The sequence below is a fragment of the Micropterus dolomieu genome, linkage group LG10 (genome assembly GCF_021292245.1).
Source record: "Micropterus dolomieu isolate WLL.071019.BEF.003 ecotype Adirondacks linkage group LG10, ASM2129224v1, whole genome shotgun sequence".
Classification (NCBI taxonomy): domain Eukaryota; kingdom Metazoa; phylum Chordata; class Actinopteri; order Centrarchiformes; family Centrarchidae; genus Micropterus; species Micropterus dolomieu.
Window position 1 is genome coordinate 743,293 of NC_060159.1, and position 22,571 is coordinate 765,863.

The window sequence follows — 22,571 nt, forward strand, 5'->3', positions numbered from 1 at the left end:
TTTCACCTTAGATTAGTTTATTTACTTGAATCTGCTCCTCTGCTCTACTCCCCACACTCACACACACCTAGCCTGCATCTCTGGTCTCTCACGGCAACACGCCAGCTTGCTCCGCCTCTTTCTGTCTCTCTCTGCCTGTATGTGTCTCAGCTGACTTTCTCCATCAGCAGTACGTTTCATAAAGTCGCTGTGTTTAATAAACTCACCCGTGATTCAGTCGAAACTGAAACTTAACGTTAGGTGAGTGACTGCAGTGGTGTGTTCACTGCCGTAATGTAACATTTCCTGCGTGTCCATTGACATAATACCAGATGACCTCTCCCTCACTGTTTCTCTACAAAATGCTAATGTGGGTTGCCAAATATACTTTGGCAGGTGCAACTATACCTGTCCGGCCCACCCAAGTAAAATATGTTGAAAACACTTAGTGCAAGCTGTAGGCCTATAGGTAGGCTATTTTGTAAATATTACACCTTATAAACCCCTTTTCTTGGTATTAAGCAATACCAAGAAACAAAACACCAGGAGACTGTTGGTGAAGGCCAACCAAGAGCCATGGAGGTGTCATTTGACTCCATTTGTTCCTATTAGTAAGTAATTAAATCATCTTTTTCTGTATGCGTGTTTTGTCAGCTGTTGGGGGGGGCTCAGTTTTTCTTAGATAAAAGTAGGGGGTGCGCCAAGGAAAAAGGTTGGGAACCAATGACCTATGTAATTATTGTGAGTTGTTACTGTTGGCACTATATTTATAATATTCATATTTATGTGTTTTTTATTATTAAGGCCTTGTAACCTAGTTACATCTAACTCATCTTCATTCACCCTCAGCCCAGCAATAAACCTGCATACCCTTCTGTTCTAACCTGGTTCTAACACTGCTGTCAGCTTCTTACTATGCTTTCAGACCAAAAGCGAAGCAAGTGTTCGGGGCGGTGAGTTTACATACAAAGTCAATGCAAAGACGCGTAGAGCCGCGATTTCCTGTCGGGCAGTGCTGGCTACGCGAAGACTTTCGCGTGAGTTGAAAATTTCCAACTCAAGCAAATTTTCGCATGTTCTAATCGCCTTCTTGCGTTGTGTGTAAACACTTGCAGCAAATGTACTCATGTGAAGACAGCATCGTGAGGATTAAATTTGCGTTTGGTCTGAAAGCACCATTAGCAGCTCAGGCAACAAACAAAATGTCATAATATAGATCATCTGGCCAAAAGAATGATTTACCATATGTACTGTTTGAATCTTTGTTCTTCCATTCCACATTCCAACACTCCCATTGTGTAATGCAAGTGAAGAGAATCCATACAAGTCTTAAACATTTATTCAACATATAATGCACATACATACTTTCAATCGCATTGAATGTTCAGAAACTTTAAGCACCACTGTATATCATTTTTTTTCAAACGCCATAATATTATGAATTAACATAAATGTACAATCTATGGCTGCAGAACACTGACTGTAAATCCATAAGGTAAGAACATTTTAAAAGGTCCTCAAGTCCGGCAGGTCTGTAGAAAGTTCAAAAACCATAGGTGTCATTGACACTGGGGACATGTCCTCACCACTTTTTGAGTGGCTGATTTTGTCCTCTCCACTTTTTGAAAGCATAATGTAACGCTGTGTTTTTCTTGTCACTTTAACTATACCTGTAGTACTGGGTAGACGTGGGTAAAATAAGAGCACGGGGACAACTTCTTCAGGATAACTGCGTCCATTTGTTTAATGCTCCAACACCAGCCCACGACCCCAGAACATTCACAGCAACCGTCAAAGATCGCTTCCTCGTCATATCACTCCGCCAACCTTGTCCGGTACTAACTTTAACTTACAGGCAAGGTGGACCATGTGATGTAGTTCCTGTTAAAGCTTAGAAACAGAATGCAACATAAGAATATAGTCAACATTAATTAAATCAAGCAACTTACATCAGTAAATGGAGTAATCTATAAAATCTAAACAAAAATAAATCTTGTTAAAAATGTTGGGGAAAATAGTTTGCAACAAGAAATGTTAACAAATGAAAGTGCTTTGAGAAAGGTTTAATTCTCCAGAATGCAGGAATTTAAGTGTTTAATGCACAAAATGTCACATCAGATATTTCAGCATTGAAGATTCATTTAAAATAGCGTTAAAATAACTTCTCGTCCTGTTCTCTTGAACCCAATATTGTGCATTGTCACACCCCTTATCTGAGCCCTGATATCCCCACCACTCAACACAAAGTGACGCAACACATAATTAAATTATTTAAAAAAACAGGCTGTCAACGCTGAGAATGTCTTCTCGGGGCGTCAGGTCTGTGAGGCCATATTACATATATAATGTTCTGGCTGATATTGTACAAGTATGCTAACAAATGCAAACCAAAAACAAAGTTGGAAAGCAAAAAAGACTACGTTGATTTTTTGTTTCCTTTCACCAAACCCAATTGTTCACCATTGTCATTGGCATCCTAATGTTGTTCTCTGTAATCCCACAAACATTTTGGTAACATTTTAGTGCACAAATGTGCCTGAGCAGTTCCTCCCTCCATGGATTAGTGTTAAACAGTTATAAAAATGTGTTTACAACATTTATGCTTTCACAGGGGAAAAACTTTCACGAATAAGCTGTTTTAAGCCTGCTATTTTATTATTTATTTTATTTTATGAGAGCAGCTCCTCCTTCTATGAGTAAAAACAAATGGGTATTTATGTGTGTATATATTTTTCAGAAAACACGTAGATGAGGAAAACCTTGAAAAAGTTGAAGTTAGCAGAAAAGCTGCCAGCAATAAGACCTGATGGCCCTCAGCAAGTATGCCCGCACATACAAAGCCAGCACTGTGCCCCTGACTGATGATCAGGTGAACACTGGGTGATCAGCATTTGCAAAGAGGAAGCTTTCCGTTTTTCAATAACATCGGTGGAGTATGTGGTCAATAATTTGAGGGACACAATAAGAAATGAAGGAGGCCACATGCCGTGGAATTTTTTTTTCCTTTTTAACTTTAATAGTTTTTGCTTGAAATGAAAAGATTTAAGCATACTGTTATACAATATCAGCCAGAACATTGAAAATATGGCCTCACAGACCTGACTGACGTCCCGAGAAGACAGCGTTGACAGCCTGTTCTTTTATAATTTAATTATGTTTTTGGACTTTGGACTTTCTACATGCCTACTGCTCTTGGGAACCTGTTCTTACCGTACGACCTCACGGTTAATGTTCTGCAGCCATAGCTTGTGTTAATTCATAATATTATGGCGTTGCCATTAGAAATATGCTATATGGTGGTGCTTGAAATTTCTGAACCTTTTAGAATTTTCTATATTTCTGTACAAATATAACCTATTCTAAAACGTACTCGGATTTTCACACAAAGTAGATCAACAGAACTAAATTCCACAAATAAAACAAATATTATCTGTGGTCATTTATTCATTGAGAAAAATTATCAAATGTTGCATATCTGCGATTGGTAAAAGCATGTGAACCTTTGCTCATAGTACCTGGTGTGCAGCAATAACTGCAACTAAACATTCCAGTAACAGTTGAACAATCCTGCTCATCGACTTGGAGGAATTTTAGCTCATTCCTCTGTACAGAACAGCTTCAACTCTTGGATGTTGGTGGGTTTCCTCACATGAGCTGCTCACTTCCTCACCCTTCTATCATTTTCACTTTATTCTTCTTAAGCCGTTTTTGGTAGAACAACTTGTGTGCTTAGGGTAGTTGTCTTGCTGCATGACCCACGTTCTCTTATTCAGTACATGGACAGATGTCCTAAACCTTTCATTAAGAATTTGCTATTAAAATTCAGAATTTATTGTTCCATCAACAATGTCTGGCCCAGATGCAACACAACAGGCCCAGATCATGACACTACCACCATCAACATGTTATGCTGGAATGTTGAATATGCTGAACATAACTTTTCATTTAAACCGAAAGTTTTGGTCTCATCCATCCTCAAAATATTGTAATAAAATATTAACGACTCTAAAGGTTCATAGAATAGGCTATATACTTAGAATCATTTATCCCCATTGATGAACCCCACAAAGGATATTATAGCATTTAAAAGCATTATTTGGAGGTGCATGCAATTGTCTGGAGGCATGCAAAACTTGCATAACACCAGATATTCCCATTACGTGGGGAGACATGGCTGGTAGCAGTTTGCCCGCTTGAAACACATTTATGAGGACCTCTCTCCACTTTTCTAAGATCAATTGTCATCAGGTTCATGTGACTGGTTTTGTCTCTGGTTTGGAACCCAGATATCTTGTTTATTTATTTATTTATACAGCCATGTGTAACGTTAACTACTGACATAACGACGCTTGCTGTAGCGTGGTTTATTTGCTCCAAACCAGCTGATACACACATATTTCGCAATTTCTTTTGTTATTCTTTTTTGTGACATTTCAAAAGTACGCTTAAAATTTGCATGACAATTGGATGGAAACATGGCTATTGTTAGAGAGGTTCCCCCGTGATCTTCAATTCCTCCATTTGTACATAGTCTGTCTGACTGCGGATTGGAGGAGACCAGACTCTTCAGAAATGGTTTTGTAACCTTTTCCAGCCTGGTGAGCATCAACAACTATTTTTCTGAGATCCTGAAAGCAAAAGTTCACATACTTTTAAAACAAGTATAGTATTTTTGTCTATTACTTACTGAAATCTGAGTATGTTTTAGGTCATATGTCTGCAGAAATACAGACAATTCTAAAGCAGAGGTCACTAATAGGCAGACCGCAGCCGATTTATTATTGAGACGAGACAGAGCGTTTCTATTTTAACCCGCGCAGCTTTTCTAGCATTTACTGTACTGGTTTAGCGGAACAGGAAACTCACAGACCAATCGCATGTGCTTCAATCGTCTCATGTGATGCTGCTCAGCCAATCAAATCTGTGCATTCTGATGCTTGCGAGTCGAGTCCGTGAGATTCACCAGAGACGTTTTGGAAACTCACACGAATTGAGGAGACGAAAGGGGAAAGAGATTTCACATGACTTTTAATCAAGAATGTACAGATTCTTACATGTACATTCCTCCCACGAGCAGTTCAGAACCAGAATATCTCTTAGATCTCCAATGCTAGCTGGCAGGACAAACTAGAGCTCACTGAACAAGAGAAAGTAGGGAAGTGGTAGCTCTGTAAGAGGGAGTGAAAGAGAAGAGGAGGTATTACAGCTGTTCATTTGTCATAAGACTGCACTTCATCACTTCAAACTACACTTTTTATTTCATTTTTTGTAAAAATAAGGCACTTTATTGTAGTTTACTTACATTTAGAATGTATTATTAGAGTAGTTATTATTTATTATCCCTCCAGTTTGATGTGAAAACTTGACAGTCAGTTGTTGACTAAAAACATATGTTGATACAACTATACGTTATGGTACTGGATGATAACGCAAGTTAGTCGTTTTGATCTTCCAGACCAGTTCCAGACTTCGGGAAATTTTCTCTAACTGGACCTCTTTGAATTCTAATTGAATACCCCTGATCTAAAGGGTTCACAAACTTTCAAGCACCACTGTATATGTTGAATACATGTTTCAGATGTCAAATGTGTGCCATAATGGGGCACCTCACAGTAAATCAGTGGCAACCTAACTTACACAAACAGTGGGAGGTGCCGTGGCATCTCAGGGAAAATCTTTGGCATCTCAAGCTGCCACTGGAAATACCATAATAAACAGAGGCAGGTGCCACGGCAGGTATTATAGCCCACATCCAGAACAGCTTTCAATATCGGCCCATTTTAAATGTTTATACAGGAAAGGGGTCTACTATCCAAATTATTTTCGAAATCCTAATATCGGCTTTTTTTCACTTTAATATTGGCATCCGAAAAACCCATATCATTCGGGCTCTACTACCGATTGTGGTTTCAGGAAATATGTTGGGTAGTATTTGGCCTTCTTCCATTGGGTAAAATCACACTGCTGCACACGGCCTGAGTGTGCCGACAGCAGGCACAGTGCTGGTTAACATGGTGTTCAGTCTACAGCTTCTGACTCTCCATTACTCCCTGCAGTATTTCAAACTGGCAAACGGTAGCGGTCAGTGCTAATCTCCCTAACAAACACAGTGCATTTCCCTGTGCCTACTTCATAAAGTCTATTCATGTTTTGCCAGATAAATGCTTTAAATGTGAAGCTGCAGCAGGAAATGTTCACTCTGCATTAGCATCAACTTCATATAACTAATTTAGTGATAAATAGTGACTTAACAGACATTTATTTAAATTAAATCTTTTGAAAATGTCATCCCTCAGTGACATAGAAATTGTGGAAGTAGAGGTGGGCGGCAGTGCGGTGCTGCCAGCAGAGACGGAGGTGAGCACCATGTGCACAGGTGACATCAGACAGACAGAGGCTGGTGTGTCCGCAACAACAGGCCAAAGCCAGAGGAGCAGCGCTTTAGATGGCAGCGGACCAACCAGCAGCGCCCTGCAGATCAATAAACCCTCAGGCCTGAGCCTGGAGGACCCCGTCAAGATGATGGACTCCATACTGAACGAGAACGGAGCAATATCACAGAACATCAACCTGCTGGGCAAGTAAGCACCTACCCTAAAATTCTTTAAAGTGCTTAAAAAAGTTTAACAGCAGAATGTCTGTGCAGATCTAATGTTTTTCAGAGGAATCATTGTTCTGATTAGCCATTTGATTGCTTTGCCTTCAACTGAGTTAAAAATGAACATTGCCTTAATAGAAAACATGCAGAGTAGGGTCTGGACACGTTTCCTCTTTTTCCTGTGAAGCTGCTAAACTGTGCCTTGTTTGTAAATGGTCAGCATCCTGTACTGCTCTTTGCCTGAAGAGGTTAAAACCTCTCCTATTCATTCAGATGAATAAAATCTCTCTGAACAATGTTCCATCACACCCATCAGTGACCCATTTTGTGTTTCCTTACATTAAAGAGAATCATTTTGGTACAACAGTACAAAGAAATTCAAGTTGGGGAGAAAGCAAAACCTTAACTGAAACTGCCTCCTTTCTTAGACCTAAAACCAAAAGGAATATAATACCACCCAGAATATAACTGCAGCGTTGTGGTGACACTGACAGACTGCCCTTTGGTGTCAGTCCATTTGGTCATACTTGGAAGTGAAGAGTTGTTGATTACTGATGGAGCATGGTCTTGTGTGTGTGTGTGTCTGTGTCAGGGTGGAGTTGATGGACTATCTGGACAGCATTGACTGCAGTCTGGAGGACTTTCAGGCCATGCTTTATGGAAAACAGTTTGGCATCGATTTTGATGCCCTAGAGGTAAAATTATATCACTTAGACACTAAACCAAAAAACAGTCACCTTATCAATACCCCTTCAAACTCAAAACATAACAAATCGATTTTGCTCAGCACTGTGGATAAGCGTGTCTACTCTACGTAAGGCAAAGGTAGCCCGATGATGAGCGTGACCTTCATCTATAAGAGGAAAATACAGCAGTTGGAAAGTAGAAAGTAATGATTAAACATTAGAGAGGATTAAAAACTGTCTAGAAGAGCATAATATGTACAGTATCTCACAAGTGAGTACACCCCTCACATTTTTGTAAATATTTAATTATATCTTTTCATGTGACGACACTGAGGAAATGACACTTTGCTACAAAGTAAAGTAGTGAGTGTACAGCTTGTATAACAGTGTAAATTTGCTCGCAGCCCCAGACCAGGACACTCCCACCATGCTTGACTGTAGGCAAGACACACTTGTCTTTGTACTCCTCACCTGGTTGCCGCCACACACGCTTGACACCATCACCTAATAAGTTTATCTTAGTCTCATCAGACCACAGGGTATGGTTCAAGTAATCCATGTCCTTAGTCTGCTTGTCTTCAGCAAACTGTTTGTGGACTTTCTTGTGCATCATCTTTAGAAGAGGCTTCGTTCTTGGACGACAGACATGCAGACCAATTTGATGCAGTGTGCGGTGTATGGTCTGAGCACTGACAGGCTGACCCCCCACCCCTTCAACCTCTGCAGCAATGCTGGCAGCACTCATACGTCTATTTCCCAAAGACAACCTCTGGATATGACGCTGAGCACGCGCACTCAACTTCTTTGGTCGACCATGGCGAGGCCTGTTCTGAGTGGAACCTGTCCTGATGAACCGCTGTATGGTCTTGACCACCGTGCTGCAGCTCAGTTTCAGGGTCTTGGCAGTCTTCTACAGCCTCGGCCATCTTTATGTAGATCAACCATTCTTTTTTTCAGATCCTCAGAGTTTTTTGCCATGAGGTGCCATGTTGAACTTCCAGTGACCAGTATGAGGGAGTGTAAGAGCGATAACCAAATTTAACACTCACACCTGAGACCTTGTAACACTAATGAGTCACATGACACTGGGGAGGGAAAAAGGCTAATTGGGCCCAATTTGGACATTTTCACTTAGGGGTGTCCTCACTTGTTGCCAGCGGTGTGATGTATTATTTAGAGGGGACTGCAACATTACACTGCTATACAAGCTCAATACACTTACTACTTTACATTGTAGCAAAGTGTCACTTTTGTGACATACTGTATGTGTATATACTTTAGGTCATACAAGTAAAGTTTTTTTTTGTAGTAAACAGTCTCTTACATTCCTACTGATTTGTGTAACATAGACAGCCTACATATTATTACACTTGCACACAGAATGAGGACTCACTGGAATCACGTCAGTAAGGGATCAGATGAAGATCTGTCCTTTAATCCACATCTATTTTTGAAAAATCTTCTGTTTTGTTGGGTGTGGAGCCAGTATTCATCATTTTGTCTCCATGTGTTTTCAGGAGAGCGTGTGCTCCAAAGAGAACACAGCACAGCTAAACCAAGGCAGGATCGAGGAAGACAACACAGGCGAGTTGAGCACACCCAATTACCTGGACCATACAGAACCATTTATCTACATGAATGCCATTTTGATAAGTTGAAATAATTTGTCAACCTTCCTCTTTGCTGCTTTTCCTGTTACTGTTGTGAACTGAATCTCTGAGTTTTCATCGGACAGAGCAGCTATGGTAAACTCATGGATAAAGAAGACACATAAGTCAATATAAATGAAAACAGGTTTATGAAACTGGCCTGTTAATTAAGATCTCCTCTCTAAAATCACCGAGGCTGCAGGGCTCGCTGTCTGAACGTAATGCTGTTGTGTTCAGAACTTCATTGCAACCGCAGTGGAACAAATCAGAAAGTGGAACAGGATCAGGAAAACAGGATGAAATCTAAACAGATTTTATGAAGTGGTGTATATTAATATCCTACTTCTCATCATTATCACTAAGTACAGATGTGGTGTGTAGTCCACAGGGTAACTTCGAGTTAACCATGAACATAACCTGCTCTGAGCAGTTTTTAGAGATGCAGCATAAATTGCCATAGCAACTAGGGCTGGGTATTGATTTTTGATATCGATACAATACCTCGACACCGAACGATACTTTTTTCGATACCAATTTTATTCTCAACAAACGGAGAACCATTGTTGTTTGTATAAAGTAATTTAATTATCACATTATTATCATTTATTATAATAATGGTTCCTTTGAAAAATTCTACTGCTTGTCAAAAAGCAAGACATATTTTCAATTTAACATAGGCCTATATTGTGTTTGTGTTGTTTTTATTCCTCTTTCTTTAGTTTTTATAATGTAATTTCATTGTTTATTAATTATATATTTATTTTATTCACGTGTCAGTGCGTAACAGGTATGAACTAGTGTTTACATCACCACAGCCAATTACAATCACTTTTAGATTTGGGCACATCAAGCATGCTGCATGCTTATTGGCTGATTGGCGTTAACAAGAACATTAAGGTATCGAAATTTGGTACCGAAAGACAAGACATTTTTTGATACTCGATGGTATTGAGGCAATTCGGTTGGTGCCTAAAAAAGTACTGAACTCGATACCCAGCCCTAATAGCAACAGACCTCGGTTAACACCTGTCCACCTTTGGTAGTACGGGTTAATCGTGAAGTTACACCCGACGTCACAAAGCTACTCCTGAAGTTACCTGGATACCTGGTTGCTTTGACCACTGATGAGCAACAACAGTGTTTTGGAAACACAACTACTCACTACTGTAATTATCACTTTTCCTTCGCCGATTACCTGAAATGATTCATGTTACTAGTAGTTTTTTTTACTTCAGACAAAGTCCCCTGAAATGGGAGGATAAAAATAAAGTGCCCTTGTCCAGTCGGTCAGCACAGTGGAATCTGACATAAGTGTGAGGAGCTTTTTTTTGCTAGCTATTGCAATTCCTGTAGATATTATTTACATTTGCACTCATTGTTGTGATTACAAGTTTGTACAAGTGCACCAAGACTGAAGCTCCTGCCTGAACAGCAGTTACTGTTCCTTCATTGTGTTCATTCTAGTCCCACAGCGAGCCTCAACAACAGCTTCATGGGTTCTCCGAGTGAGCTGATGAACAGCATTATTCCCAAACATGTTCCCACGTTTGATCTTGGTGGAGAACACTGTCTAGCACATGCTTATTGCTGTTCTCCATCCAACAGTCAGAGAGTGCACTAATGTTTAGGTGATTATTATATTGTGGTTATTTTCTGTGTTGGTTGGACACAGTCCATGCTGACTCCTCCTGTGTCTTGTGTTCAGATAAGCAGTTGATCCAGTACACCTCCTGCCCCCTGCTGGCCTTCCTCGATGGCTGCTCTCCTCCTTCAGAGGTGGATCTGGGCACCGGCTCCTCTAACACCCACCTCCAGCCCTCGTCCAGCCAATGTGTCTCTGTGGAGGCTGAGCCACCCTCAGAGTTGCTGGACACCAGCCTTGAGACGAAGCCAGCCTGCAGCTCCCTGATCCGCCTGGAGCCTCTGACGGAGGCGGAGGCCAGCGAGGAGACGCTGTTCTATCTGTGTGAACTGAGTCCGGCTGGACCAGAGGCTGACTCCATCCTGCTGGACAGAGTGTGAGCAGGAATGGGACTGGTGTGACGGTGATGCCATAGACTACATCCCTCCATCCTCCAGATAGTATTGGCTGTCTGTGTTCCCCCAACACACTCTGTGTGTGTGTGTGTGTGTGTGTGTGTGTGTGTGTGTGTGTGTGTGTGTCTGTTGCAGTAACAGAAGTGAAGAAAGCACCAGGCTGGTGGAAGAATAGCTGTGCTTTGTACCACAGACACATTTTTACATTTAAGAGGAGCATTGAAGATGACACTTGGTTATTACACCTTGGAACATAAATGCAGTTAGTGTGAAACGAGTCATAACTCACACACATACAGTGATATCTGCATCATTACAGATAAACATCCAGAAACCTTGTAGACATAAAAAGGACAGGCTCCTCATCATCCATCTGACAGTTGTCTGTACGTCCATGGTTACGCCTGCTTATGACTTGGCACAACATTATAGTTCCTGTTTAAATCACTCAATGCATGATGGGAACTGTAGTACCAAAACACAAACATTCTCATCCCAAATGGAAATAAAAAGATAAACAACAAAGTGACAGGACCCAATGAAAATTGCTTTGTTTCTGTTCTACACATAGTCTTTGCTTTACTAAGGCTCAGAATGTTCCATCAGCATGGAAAAGTGCTGTGCTGTGTGCTGAAAACATGCAGAAATACAGGCGGAAGTTATCATTTGCATAAACATAAAAACAGTGGGCGACATTCCCGCACTGGAAAACGGTTGCCAATGCTGAAGGGATGAGCGATCATAGCGACAGCAGCAGCTCAGTATGGCAGAGCCTGTACATCAGGTCCACGGTGTGGTGTAATTGTTCTCACTGTCAGAAGAGGGACACAAAAGTACCACTGCAGGTTTAAATAGAGGGAAAACTGAGCAGAAACTTTACTGCCATGTATCTGAAAGTGAAACCTCTTTTTTTTTTTTTTTTTGGATGAAAGGAGTACTTTATTTTTATGACTTCAATGTTTTCAACAACGCAATGGTTTCAAATGTAAAACGACATGAGAAGGACAGGGCACCGGGACCTGGATTTCCACCAGCACAGCTTCACCTCTGTGCTGTTAGCACTAAAGTCTCATCTGCTCTTCAGTATCACATCTGGTCTTACATCATCAGTGAGGAGACGACCTCACCTTGGCTACATTTCTGTCCACAGAGCTGAGACTCGTCATAAAGTGACATTCCTTCAGTTAGTGCTGTTTTAGCTGGGGCTTGCTTTGACTTCAGATATGGGAACGTGACGTTTGTGACAGTGATTTAATGAAAGCAACATTCTAGAGAATTGGAACTGTCTATTAACCTGTAAAACAAGCATCACTGCAAAAGCCATTTCACAGTTGAGAAGACAAAACCAGCTCTGATCTGAATCTGTCCTCCCACAACAGCAGTAATGGGTCTGCATTCATTTAGCAGTAGAAAAATATAACTGAATGGTCTGAGCACAGACATTCATTCCTGACCACTTACACAGAGCTTTTAGCTACATTTCACTGTCGAAAATTCATGAAAAAAGCTCTGAACCCTCAGAAACCTTTTCAGGACAACAGGTGAAGACTAGCTTGTAAGTGGACCATCCATCCATCGTCAAACACTTATCCTGCGTACAGGGTCGTGGGGGGCTGCAGCCAATCCCAGCTGGCATCGGGCGAAAGGCAGGGTACACCCTGGACAGGTCCTTGTAAGAGGACCTTGAATTGAAATTATTTTGTCAAACAAAAATAAGTGAGGTTAAAATGTCATTTCATGTCATTTGTATTCATTCAACAACATACAGTACTAATGAAGTAGTAATTAGAATGCTTGAAAATGTGTGTCATGATTGCGAGACACTTCACGTTTGTTAGGTGGGGAGGAAATTAGGTCATACATATACATAATGTGAATTATGAACCAAAATAAGCTTCAGCCAATGACATTTTATCGTGTACCTGTAAAAATCAAATGTTCCTAATTATAGGTCATGTTCATGTGATGTTACACATGGTGGTTGTACAGTAGGTTAGTGTCAGCAGTGAATAATATAACTGGACATGCATGGCAATATTGAAAAGTTAAATGAGGAGTAAATGTTGAGACTTGCTATTATCCAAGACACAAGTAACAACATTTTTGGGTCAGTTTGATGAAATCAACTTTGTTTTTTTTTATGAAGAAAAGTTCTCCTACATTCTCAGTTTGAATCACCTTTATTGACATACAGTAACCAGACCCAGTTGAAGAGAATAAAAAAAAAAACAAATTCATTGAATTTTCAAAGAAACACTCCCTGATTTTGTCAGAGCATTCCTTAAATCTGAACTCAGAGCCCTGATCTCAAAGACGGACAGCTGGAAATGATTTAGCTGTTTTCTGATGTAGCTTGAGGTGTTGAGTAGCCTCGGTGTGTTAATGTTATGATAAAGGGAAACTGTCTTTCACTGATATAGAAGTGCCTCCATCCATTCTCCACTTCTTCTGACAGAGCCACACTTTAGACCTCAGATGCTGTTTATAGTCTGCTGTACAAGGTCACATAACTTCCCACAAGCTGTCTGTCATTGTTGCAATCCTTGCAGTTACAATAAAACAAATGCTTCAGTGTTCATATGTTGTTCATTGTTGTCAGGATACTGAATGTATATACTCTATATTCCCATGTGCAGAGCCAAACCCACAATGCACTTATCTTACTAAAAAATATTTTGTGATATTGTGTGATGATGGTATATAAACTTTGTGTGAATAGGAGTTGAGCAGAAGAATATTAGTATCGTTGCTGTTTTACAAAGGCCACTATTTTGTAATTAGTATATCAAGCCGGCGCATGATCACATATGCACAATCCAGGAGTACCCAATGTACATAAAAAATCCAGAAGAAAAGGTTTGAGTGAACCTTTTAATCCAGAGTTTACAAAAGGCCTGGTCCATTACCAGCCCAGTGCAGTCCACCAAAAATTACTCTAACCTGTTTTGAAAAACATGGTCAAAAACTTGTTATGATCCATCCCTCTTGCAGATCTCTTGTAACATGTCCCTTTTTACGTACTGCCCATCTGCAGCGAAATTACTCACCCACCCAATCAACAGTTAAAAAAACACAAAGAACTTCTGCATGACCCATGAACATAGCATGTGATTATTAACAACAATTCTGTAAATCACTATAAGTTAGTATTTGTTTTTTTGGATTCCACTTTCACTGGAAATTCACTTGGCCCAGTATGTGAACACACAATGAGTTTGACTCTGGTTTTAAGTTGCTCTCAGTGTTACACGTAGTTCCCCTTCGAGGGAACTCGTCGGTGACGACACTATGGGAACGCCTCTGGGCGTGGCAGGGCTGAAATCATGAATGAAACTACTCCAATCCTATTGGCGTTGCTAGAACGGTAGCGCGTGACTGCTTAACTGGAGGCGTATAAAAGCACGCCGGCACACCGGACACATTAGCATTTTTCTATTCAGCAGGCACTCTGGCATGTTTGAGACTACACAGAAGAAAGCTACCACAAGAAGTTACCTGGAAGGAGAAGCAGAGGAGATGGCTGGTGAGCAGTTCAGGCAGTGTGTCTTTCCATGCCCGCGCTACGTCATGGCTGGGGACACTCATGTTTCCTGTCTGGGGATGCCGCGTGCCCAGGCAGCTCTCAAGGGGGCTGCTTGCGGCCATTGCAAGGCCCTGCACCTGAGGGTGCTGAGGTCCCATGCGGCTTTCTTCTCCGGAGACGGCCAAATGCGTTCTCCCCGTGGCTCGGGCCCGGCGGTCGCTGAGGCAGCGCGGCGGCTTCAGTCACGGGGCTCCCAGCGCGACATCGCCGAAGGCATCGGGACTGCCGAGGCTTTTTCCTGTTCCTCGTCTGCTGGCTCCGACCTCTTCTCCGTTTGGGAGCCCGCTTTTCGGCTTCTCCTGCTCGAGGTGTGAGCCTGGAGAGGCTGCAGCTGTCCGGCTCTGAGGAGCTGGGTGTGCTCAGCATTATGGAGGAGGAAGACTTCCGGGAACCGGAGCAACCTCATCAGTCAGCGCCAAGCTATGATGAGCTCTTGGAGGTGGTGACACGAGCAGTGGGCAAGCTCCAGCTTGCCAGTGCCTCTGCCCTTTTTCCGGGATTTGCATGACGAGTTGTGCAAATCCTGGGGCAAGCCCTTCTCAGCATGTCTGACTACTCCCCCGCTCCGGGTTTACAGCGACGTCGCGGGGGTTAGGGGTTCTGGTTATGGAACGATGCCCCGGGTTCAGGATGCTTTGGCCAGCTATCTCTCGCCCGGTCTTACGTCGTCCCTTAAAGAGCCGGCGCTGCCTACCAAGCCATGTCGCGTGACATCTTCTCTGGTGGGCAAGGCGTACATGGCAGTGGGCCCGGCCGGTGCGAGCCTGCACACGATGGCATACCAGGCCGACCTGCTGAAAGACATGGACTCGGGAGGTGGCCCCTCTGAGGAGGACATTGCCGAGCTCCGCAGAGCTACGGATTTGTCTCTCCGAGTCACAAAAGAGACGGCCCGCGCCATTGGCCGCTCCATGTCGGCGCTGGTGGCCACGGAGCGGCACCTGTGATGGCGGCGGCTGCAGAGAGACGGTCCCAGCCGTCTTCCAGCTCCTACCGCCAGAGCCAGAGGCAGTGTGTCGCTTCACGAGGTCCCCCTCAGCGCACCGGGGATTCGAGGCGGCGCTCTCGCCCACAGCCCCCCGAGACAACGGATCTGAGGACCCTTCAGTCTTGCTGGGGTGGCAGCGTAATCCCGTCTGGCCTGCTGCACATGAGAGCCCTGCAGTGGTGGTTAAAATCCAAGGGATTCTCCCCGAGGGGAAATCCGTTCCGTCTGATACAGGTTACGAGCAGGTGCCTTCGTTCCCTGTCAGTATGGAGGAAGCCTTGGTTCCTGTCCCAGGGTCCCATGTTGTCATGTCGCCGGACAATTATTTCGACAGACGACTCACTCGCGGCGTGGGGCGCAGTCATGGACGGCCGCTTTGCGAGAGGCTCCTGGCAGGAGCATCATTTCTCTTGGCACATAAATTGCCTGGAAATGTTGGCGGTTTTCAGAGCTCTGAGGAGTTTTCTGCCCGCTCTCAGCGGTCGCCACGTCCTTGTCAGACCGACAACACGGCGGTGGTGGCCTATTTGAATCACCAGGGGGGTCTGCGCTCGTGCCCGTTATGTAAACTGGCACATCAGATCCTCCTGCTGTCCCTCAGAACGACATACGTCCCTGGGACCCAGAATCAGGGAGCAGACTTGCTGTCGAGACAGGGGCTGAGGCCCGGGGAATGGATACTCCACGCCGTGGTGGTGGAGTTATTATGCAAGTACCATAGACGTGGACTTGTTTGCGCACTGTCCCCTGTGGTTCTCCCTCTCGCCCCCAGCCCCGCTAGGGCTGGATGCCATGATGCAGACGTGGCCGAGGCTGCACCTATATGCCTTTCCCTGGAGCGGGTCCGTCAGGACGGTGTCAGCCTACTGCTGGTAGCCCCGTTTTGGCTGGCCCGAGTGTGATTCTCGGACATAATATCGCTCCTCGAGGGCCCGCCATGGCAGGCCCCCCTGAGGAGGGACATGCTGTCTCAGGCGGAGGGCCAGGTCTTTCACCCTTGCCCCGCCCTGTGGAGACTGTGGGTCTGGCCCCTGAGGGGGCCCAGTTCCTGGAGGCGGGACTGACGGCGGGAACAGTCGAGACGCTGCTCAGCTCCAGAGCCCCGTCCACAAGAAGGACGTACGGCCTGAAGTGGAATGTGTTTGCCACCTGGTGTAGAGAACGGGCGGTGGACCCAGTTACCTGCCCAGTGACTATGGTACTGGAGTTCCTCCAGGACCGTTTCTCTGCTGGCCTTTCCCCATCCACACTCAAGGTGTATGTAGCTGCCATGGCGGCGTTCCACGCCCCTCTGAGGGATGGGCCTCTGGGGAGGCTTCAACTGGTCGTGCGCTTTCTCCGTGGAGCCCGGAGGATGAGACCCGTGACTCGTTCCAGGGTTCCCACTTGGGACCTGGCGGTGGTTCTCGAAGCGCTGGCGTAGGCCCCCTTCGAACCCCTGGAGTCGGCTGAGGCCAAGCACCTGACCCTTAAGATGGCCTTTCTCTCCTCTCTGAGGAGGGTGGGGGATCTCCAGGCACTTTCGGTTTCTCCTCAATGCCTGGAGTTTGCCCCGGGGAGGGTCAGAGCCATCCTGCACCCCTGTCTGGGCTATGTCCCTAAGGTTCCGTCCAGGTTGGCAGGGTCTACGGTGCTGCAGGCGTTTCTTCCCCCCACCTCATGTGATGGCGGAGGACGGGAGACTTCATCTGCTCTGCCCGGTCAGACCAGACCAGTTGCTGGTGTGTTTCGGATCCCCGCTTCTAAACACACAATCAGCAACTGGATCCCTGGCCCATCAGGTGTGTGGGTTACCTTCACCTATGGCCGTAAGGGCGCACTCTACTCGAGGCGTGGCGGCCTCTAGGGCCCTCCTCGTAGGGGCTTCGCTCCAGGATTTGTGTGAGGCTGCTGGCTGGGCCACTCCTCACACCTTCATCCGGTTTTACAGTCTGGACCTTCCTTCTGCACCCGGCACCCGTGCGCTCTCCTCTTAGTCGTGCCTACGGGTTACTGGACGCTGGGGGGCTGGCAGAGGCTTTGGCGTGGAATAGTGGGTATTCTCGTTCCCATAGTGTCGTCACCGACGCAGTTCAAGTTCTCGAATGGAACGTCTCGGGTTACGTATGTAACCCTTGTTCCCCGAGAAGGGGAACCAGACACTGCGTCGGTCCGCCACACCTCGCCACACCTGGAGTGCCTTGCTTCATAGCAAAGAGCTAATGTGTCCGGTGTGCCAGCGTGCTTATATACGCCTCCAGTTACACTGTCACGCGCTACCATTCTAGCAACGCCAATAGGATTGTAGTAGTTTCATTCATGATTTCAGCCCTGCCATGCCCAGAGGCGTTCCCATAGTGTCTCGTTCCCCTTCTCGGGGAACAAGGGTTACATACGTAACCCGAGACATTCTTCACAACAGTTTACAGCATTATGGTAATAGACAATTAAAAACAAGGACAAAAACTGATCAAAATCTATTAGGTGTAAGTAGGTGAAAAAAAATAATACCTATATATACATATACACACACACACACAATATGTATATACACTCACAACCACAAACCTGTTTTGTGAATTCACTTGATAAGTAGTCACTGCGTATGCCAGTGTCAAATCAGCAGGGTGGAGTTCAGAAGTTCAGAAATTTGGCCATGGCCTGTCTTCTCTTTTCATTTCATTTTCTCTCTGTGTTTTTGGTTTTTCTTTTTTGAACCCCTGACTTTTGAGACATTTTTGATGTGCTAGTCAGGCTGCAGTCTTCTCTTAAAGCCAATTGTATATTAGCAGGCTCTGCACAACTAAATGGCCAAGTTTTTCGACTGTACTATTTTCACAATCACCGCGGGGGGTAGGTTATCAGATGACAAGCTGTAATATGTTTTAATGATAAAAATACATTTATTTTTCATGTAAATACATATACATTGTTTATACAGTGTTATAAGTCTGTAAGTAAAGTTGTTGTACTTGAATCCATTTAAGGGTCAACCATAGGGCGGGCTCTGCAAAGGCAGGGGCCCGCCCTGGGCCTTGGGCCCGGGTCATCTGTACCCTTTGACCCATGAACTGAAGCCACCCGGATGCAACAAAAACTGCAATTCATCGACTGGCCAATTGAAAGCTAGATGCAGAAGGGAGTCAATCTCCATTTACCCCACATTAAAATGTCCAACTTTACAGCAGAAAAAAACATATTAAGCCTGGTTCAAACAAATATTTTACATTGAACAAAATTATTAATGCAACACTTTTTTTATTGCCGCCATTCATCATGAGCTGAACTCGAAGATCTAAGACTTTCTCTATATACACAAAAGGCCTATTTCTCTCAAATATTGTTCACATATCTGTCAAAATCTGTGTCAGTGAGCACTTCTCCTTTGCTGAGATATTCCATCCACCTCACAGGTGTGGCATATCAAGATGCTGATCAGACAACTGTAAGGGGCAGGCTGCCGTGTTTGTGCCTTTTGGAGATTTCTTCATGCAAATACCGGACAAATAATATGTCTTTCTGTGCAGTTAATTGGCCCCAGCCATTCGAATTAAAACGGAGACCTTTTGCCACGTTTGCACCTCCCGTCCAGACTACACCGATGAAAACAAAGACCTAAAACGGAGAAGTTTGGAAACACTGCCGACCCCGTTTTGCGTTTCAAAACTCCGGAGGGCGTTTTAGTGAAGACGGGCCAAAGGACTTCAGAAACGATGACGCCTGCTCACGCTCGGCACTCTGATTGAGTCTTGCAAAGCAGAAACACGATGCTGCTGACCGGGTTTTTGACATCATATTTTTATTAAAATATTCTATACCGTGCAAATAACACTCATCTGCCTACACTTGTACTGTGCATGTCCACGTTTACTTTGTAACAACTCCCAGTCGGTTTTCTGCTGCCACATTCCCGCATTACATTCAGTAACAGTCCCAGCTCGTTATTGATCCATGCAACAAAAAAAACTGGTCTGATGCTTAGTCTGTATTTATTTGTTCTTTTGCCAAATCTTCTGTAACTACGGAATAGAGCATCTGCTTCATGTTTACACTGAACGGGTCCTAGCTGTGCGTTTTCAGTCATTTTAATGTAGACGGAGATCAACTCCAAAACGCAACGGAAACGCTGGTGTAGACGGAGATTTGTTTTAATTCTCCATTACTAAAACGGATTAGTGTGGATGGGGCCTAAGAGACCCTCCAAGAAGTCTGTGCTTCAGTGTTTGCGATGAGTGAAATCCTCCTATGTTATTTATGTGCTATAATTAGCAGGCATTGGTGTCTGCATCTTTTTACATGCAGTCTATGGTTGGCATTAGTGTTATAGTACTCAAGACCGGTCTTGGTCTTGAGACCATGTAAAGAACATTTTTTTGATGGTCTCGTCAAATGCAACCAATAACCCTAATTAAAAATGTGTTGTTCCTGTTAACGACACAGCATGCTTATGTTGATTACAGTTCTTACTGTTTGTGTGTGGGTGTTTTAATGGGAATGTGGATCTTTCAGATCAAGTTGAGAAGTACCTATGATCACAGTCTCCGCTCTAATAATCCCAGAGGTGTTCTATTGGGTTGGGGTCAGGACTCTGTGCAGGCCAGTCAAATTCCTCCACACCAAACATTGACCTTGCTTTGTGAAATGGTCCAGTCATGCTGGAACAGGAAGGGGCCATCCCCAAACCGTTTCCACAAAGTTGAAATTGTCCAAAATGTCTTGCTATGCTGAAGCATTAACAGTGAAAGGAATTTCACTGGAAATAAGGGGCCAAGCCCAACCCCTGAAAAACAACTCCACACAATAACCCCTCCTCCACCAAACTTTACACTTAGTACAATGCAGTCAGGAAAGTACCGTTCTCCTGGCACTCGCCAAACCAAGACTCGTCCATCAGATTGCCAGACAGAGAAGCATGATTCGTCACTCAAGAGAACACGTCTCCACTGCTCTAGAGTCCAGTGGCGCCGTGCTTTTCACCACTGCATCCACCACTTTGCATTGCACTTGGTGATGTAAGACTCATGGAAGTCAAAACTCCAGTAGGCAAAATGTATTAGAATTTTAGAATAACTCATTTATAATACATAAATGTCAACCCAGAAGAGTATTTTAATCCGCTAATTAACTGAAAACACCTGCAATGGTGTCTCGAGAATTTGATATTTCAGTATGGTTCTGGTGCTCACAACAAACTTTTCCATGATATTCTATTTTTTTGAGATGCACCTATAAGGGATGGATTAGTTTTTTTATGTCACATGTGGCAGTCAATAACAATAGTCAACAATATTTTTCTTGTCTATTTAAGACAGACAATGTAATATCAGTAGTAAAATGTCAAGTAGCCAGTGCTTGAGGAAAAAAATAGGTGCCAGTAGGGGAGACCGGGTATGGTTGTAACACTTTTTGCTTCAGTAACTATAACTCACTGAATTTTTTAGCTAGCGCTCTCAAATATTTATACAAAATACCCACTTGTTCACTACAAATGGCAGGGTAGGTTGTAACACATGCTGGGGTAGGTTGTAACAATCACATAAAAGAATCAAAAATAATTCAATTCAGTACAATTTTATTTATATAGCGCCAAATCACAACAACAGTTATCTCACAGCGCTTTTCATAAAACAGCAGGTCTAGACCGTACTCTATGATGCTATTTACAGAAGCCCAACAATTCCCACAAAGAGCAGCACTAGGCGACAGAGGCAAGGAAAAACTTCCTTTTAAGAGGCAGAAACCTCGAGCAGAACCATGGCTCAGAGTGGGCGGCCATCTGCCTCTATCGGTTGGGGTGAAGGAGAGAGAGGGAGAGAGAGAGAGAGAGGGGAGGGAGGCAGCCTACACAATATACACACACAGAGGTACAGACAGTAAAGGTGATGTTGCTATACACTAAGTGAAAAATGGTACAGATATGTATAGTAGTGTTAATGATAACAATCGTAATGTTAATGATTATAATAACAATGATAACAATAGTTGTTGCAGCAGAGGGTGCCGAGCAGGAACACGGGGGCAGCAGGTGACCCGCAGCCACAGATCCAGACTCCACAGCTCCAGAGCCAGAAACACCTGCAGGAAGTGATAGGAGAGAGGAGAGGGACGAGAAAGCACAGGACTACCAGAAAGGGGAGAAGTTGTGTTAGTAACATGCAATAATGGGATGAGGTTGGCCTATAGCAGCATAACTAAGGGATGGTTCAGGACTAACCTGAGCCAGCCCTAACTATAAGCTTTATCAAAGAGGAAAGTCTTAAGCCTACTCTTAAATGTGGAGATGGTGTCTGCCTCCTGAACCCAAACTGGAACCTGGTTCCACAGGAGAGGAGCTTGATAGCTGAACGCTCTGGCTCCTAGTCTACTTTTGGAGACTCTAGGAACTACAACCCTGCATTCTGGGAGCGCAGTGCTCTGGTGGGGTAGTAAGGTACTATGAGCTCTTTAAGATAAGATGGTGCCTGACCATTAAGAGCTTTGTAGGTAAGAAGAATTATTTTAAATTCTATTCTGGATTTTACTGGAAGCCAATGCAAAGAAGCTAAAACTGGTTCCTGTCAGAACACGAGCTGCAGCATTCTGAATCAACTTCAGTTTTATCTGAGTTTAACATTAGAAAATTACAGGTCATCCAGATTTTAACATCCTGAAGGCACATTTGAAGTTTAGCTAACTGATGAGTTTCATCTGGTTTGATCGATAGAGTATCAGCTGCATAACAATGAAAGCTTATGAAATATTTCCTGATAATATTGCCTAAAGGAAGCATATATAAAGTGAAGACGATTGGTCCGAGGACAGATCCTTGTGGAACTCCATGACTAACTTTTGGCACACATGGAGGACTCATCGTTAACATGTACAAACTGAAACCGATCTGATAAATAGGACTTAAACCAGCTTAGAGCGGTTCCTTTAATTCCAATGAAATGTTCCTGTCTCTGCAATAGGATCTGATGGTCAATGGTATCAAATGCAGCACTAAGATCTAATAAAACCAGTACAGAGACAAGTCCTTTGTCTGATGCAATAAGGAGGTCATTAGTAATTTTCACCAGTGCTGTCTCTGTGC

The 22,571-nt window shown here is 43.8% G+C and overlaps 1 protein-coding gene across 1 annotated transcript; it reads left to right on the top strand.

Annotated features, from left to right (window-relative positions):
• Positions 1-6,246: 6,246 nt before the first annotated feature.
• Positions 6,247-13,525, top strand: LOC123977763 (heat shock factor protein 2-like). The gene is made up of 4 exons (XM_046060717.1): positions 6,247-6,560; positions 7,170-7,272; positions 8,781-8,847; positions 10,618-13,525. Exons 1-4 carry the CDS (start codon positions 6,262-6,264, stop codon positions 10,932-10,934), a joined length of 786 nt encoding a protein of 261 aa, XP_045916673.1. The 5' UTR covers positions 6,247-6,261; the 3' UTR covers positions 10,935-13,525.
• Positions 13,526-22,571: the final 9,046 nt, after the last annotated feature.

Coding starts and splice junctions, on each gene's coding strand:
- LOC123977763 (XM_046060717.1), top strand. CDS start 6,262: ATGTCATCCCTCAGTGACATAGAAATTGTGGAAGTAGAGGTGGGCGGC. Junction 6,561..7,169: donor AACATCAACCTGCTGGGCAA/GTAAGCACCTAC, acceptor TGTCTGTGTCAG/GGTGGAGTTGATGGACTATC. Junction 7,273..8,780: donor TCGATTTTGATGCCCTAGAG/GTAAAATTATAT, acceptor ATGTGTTTTCAG/GAGAGCGTGTGCTCCAAAGA.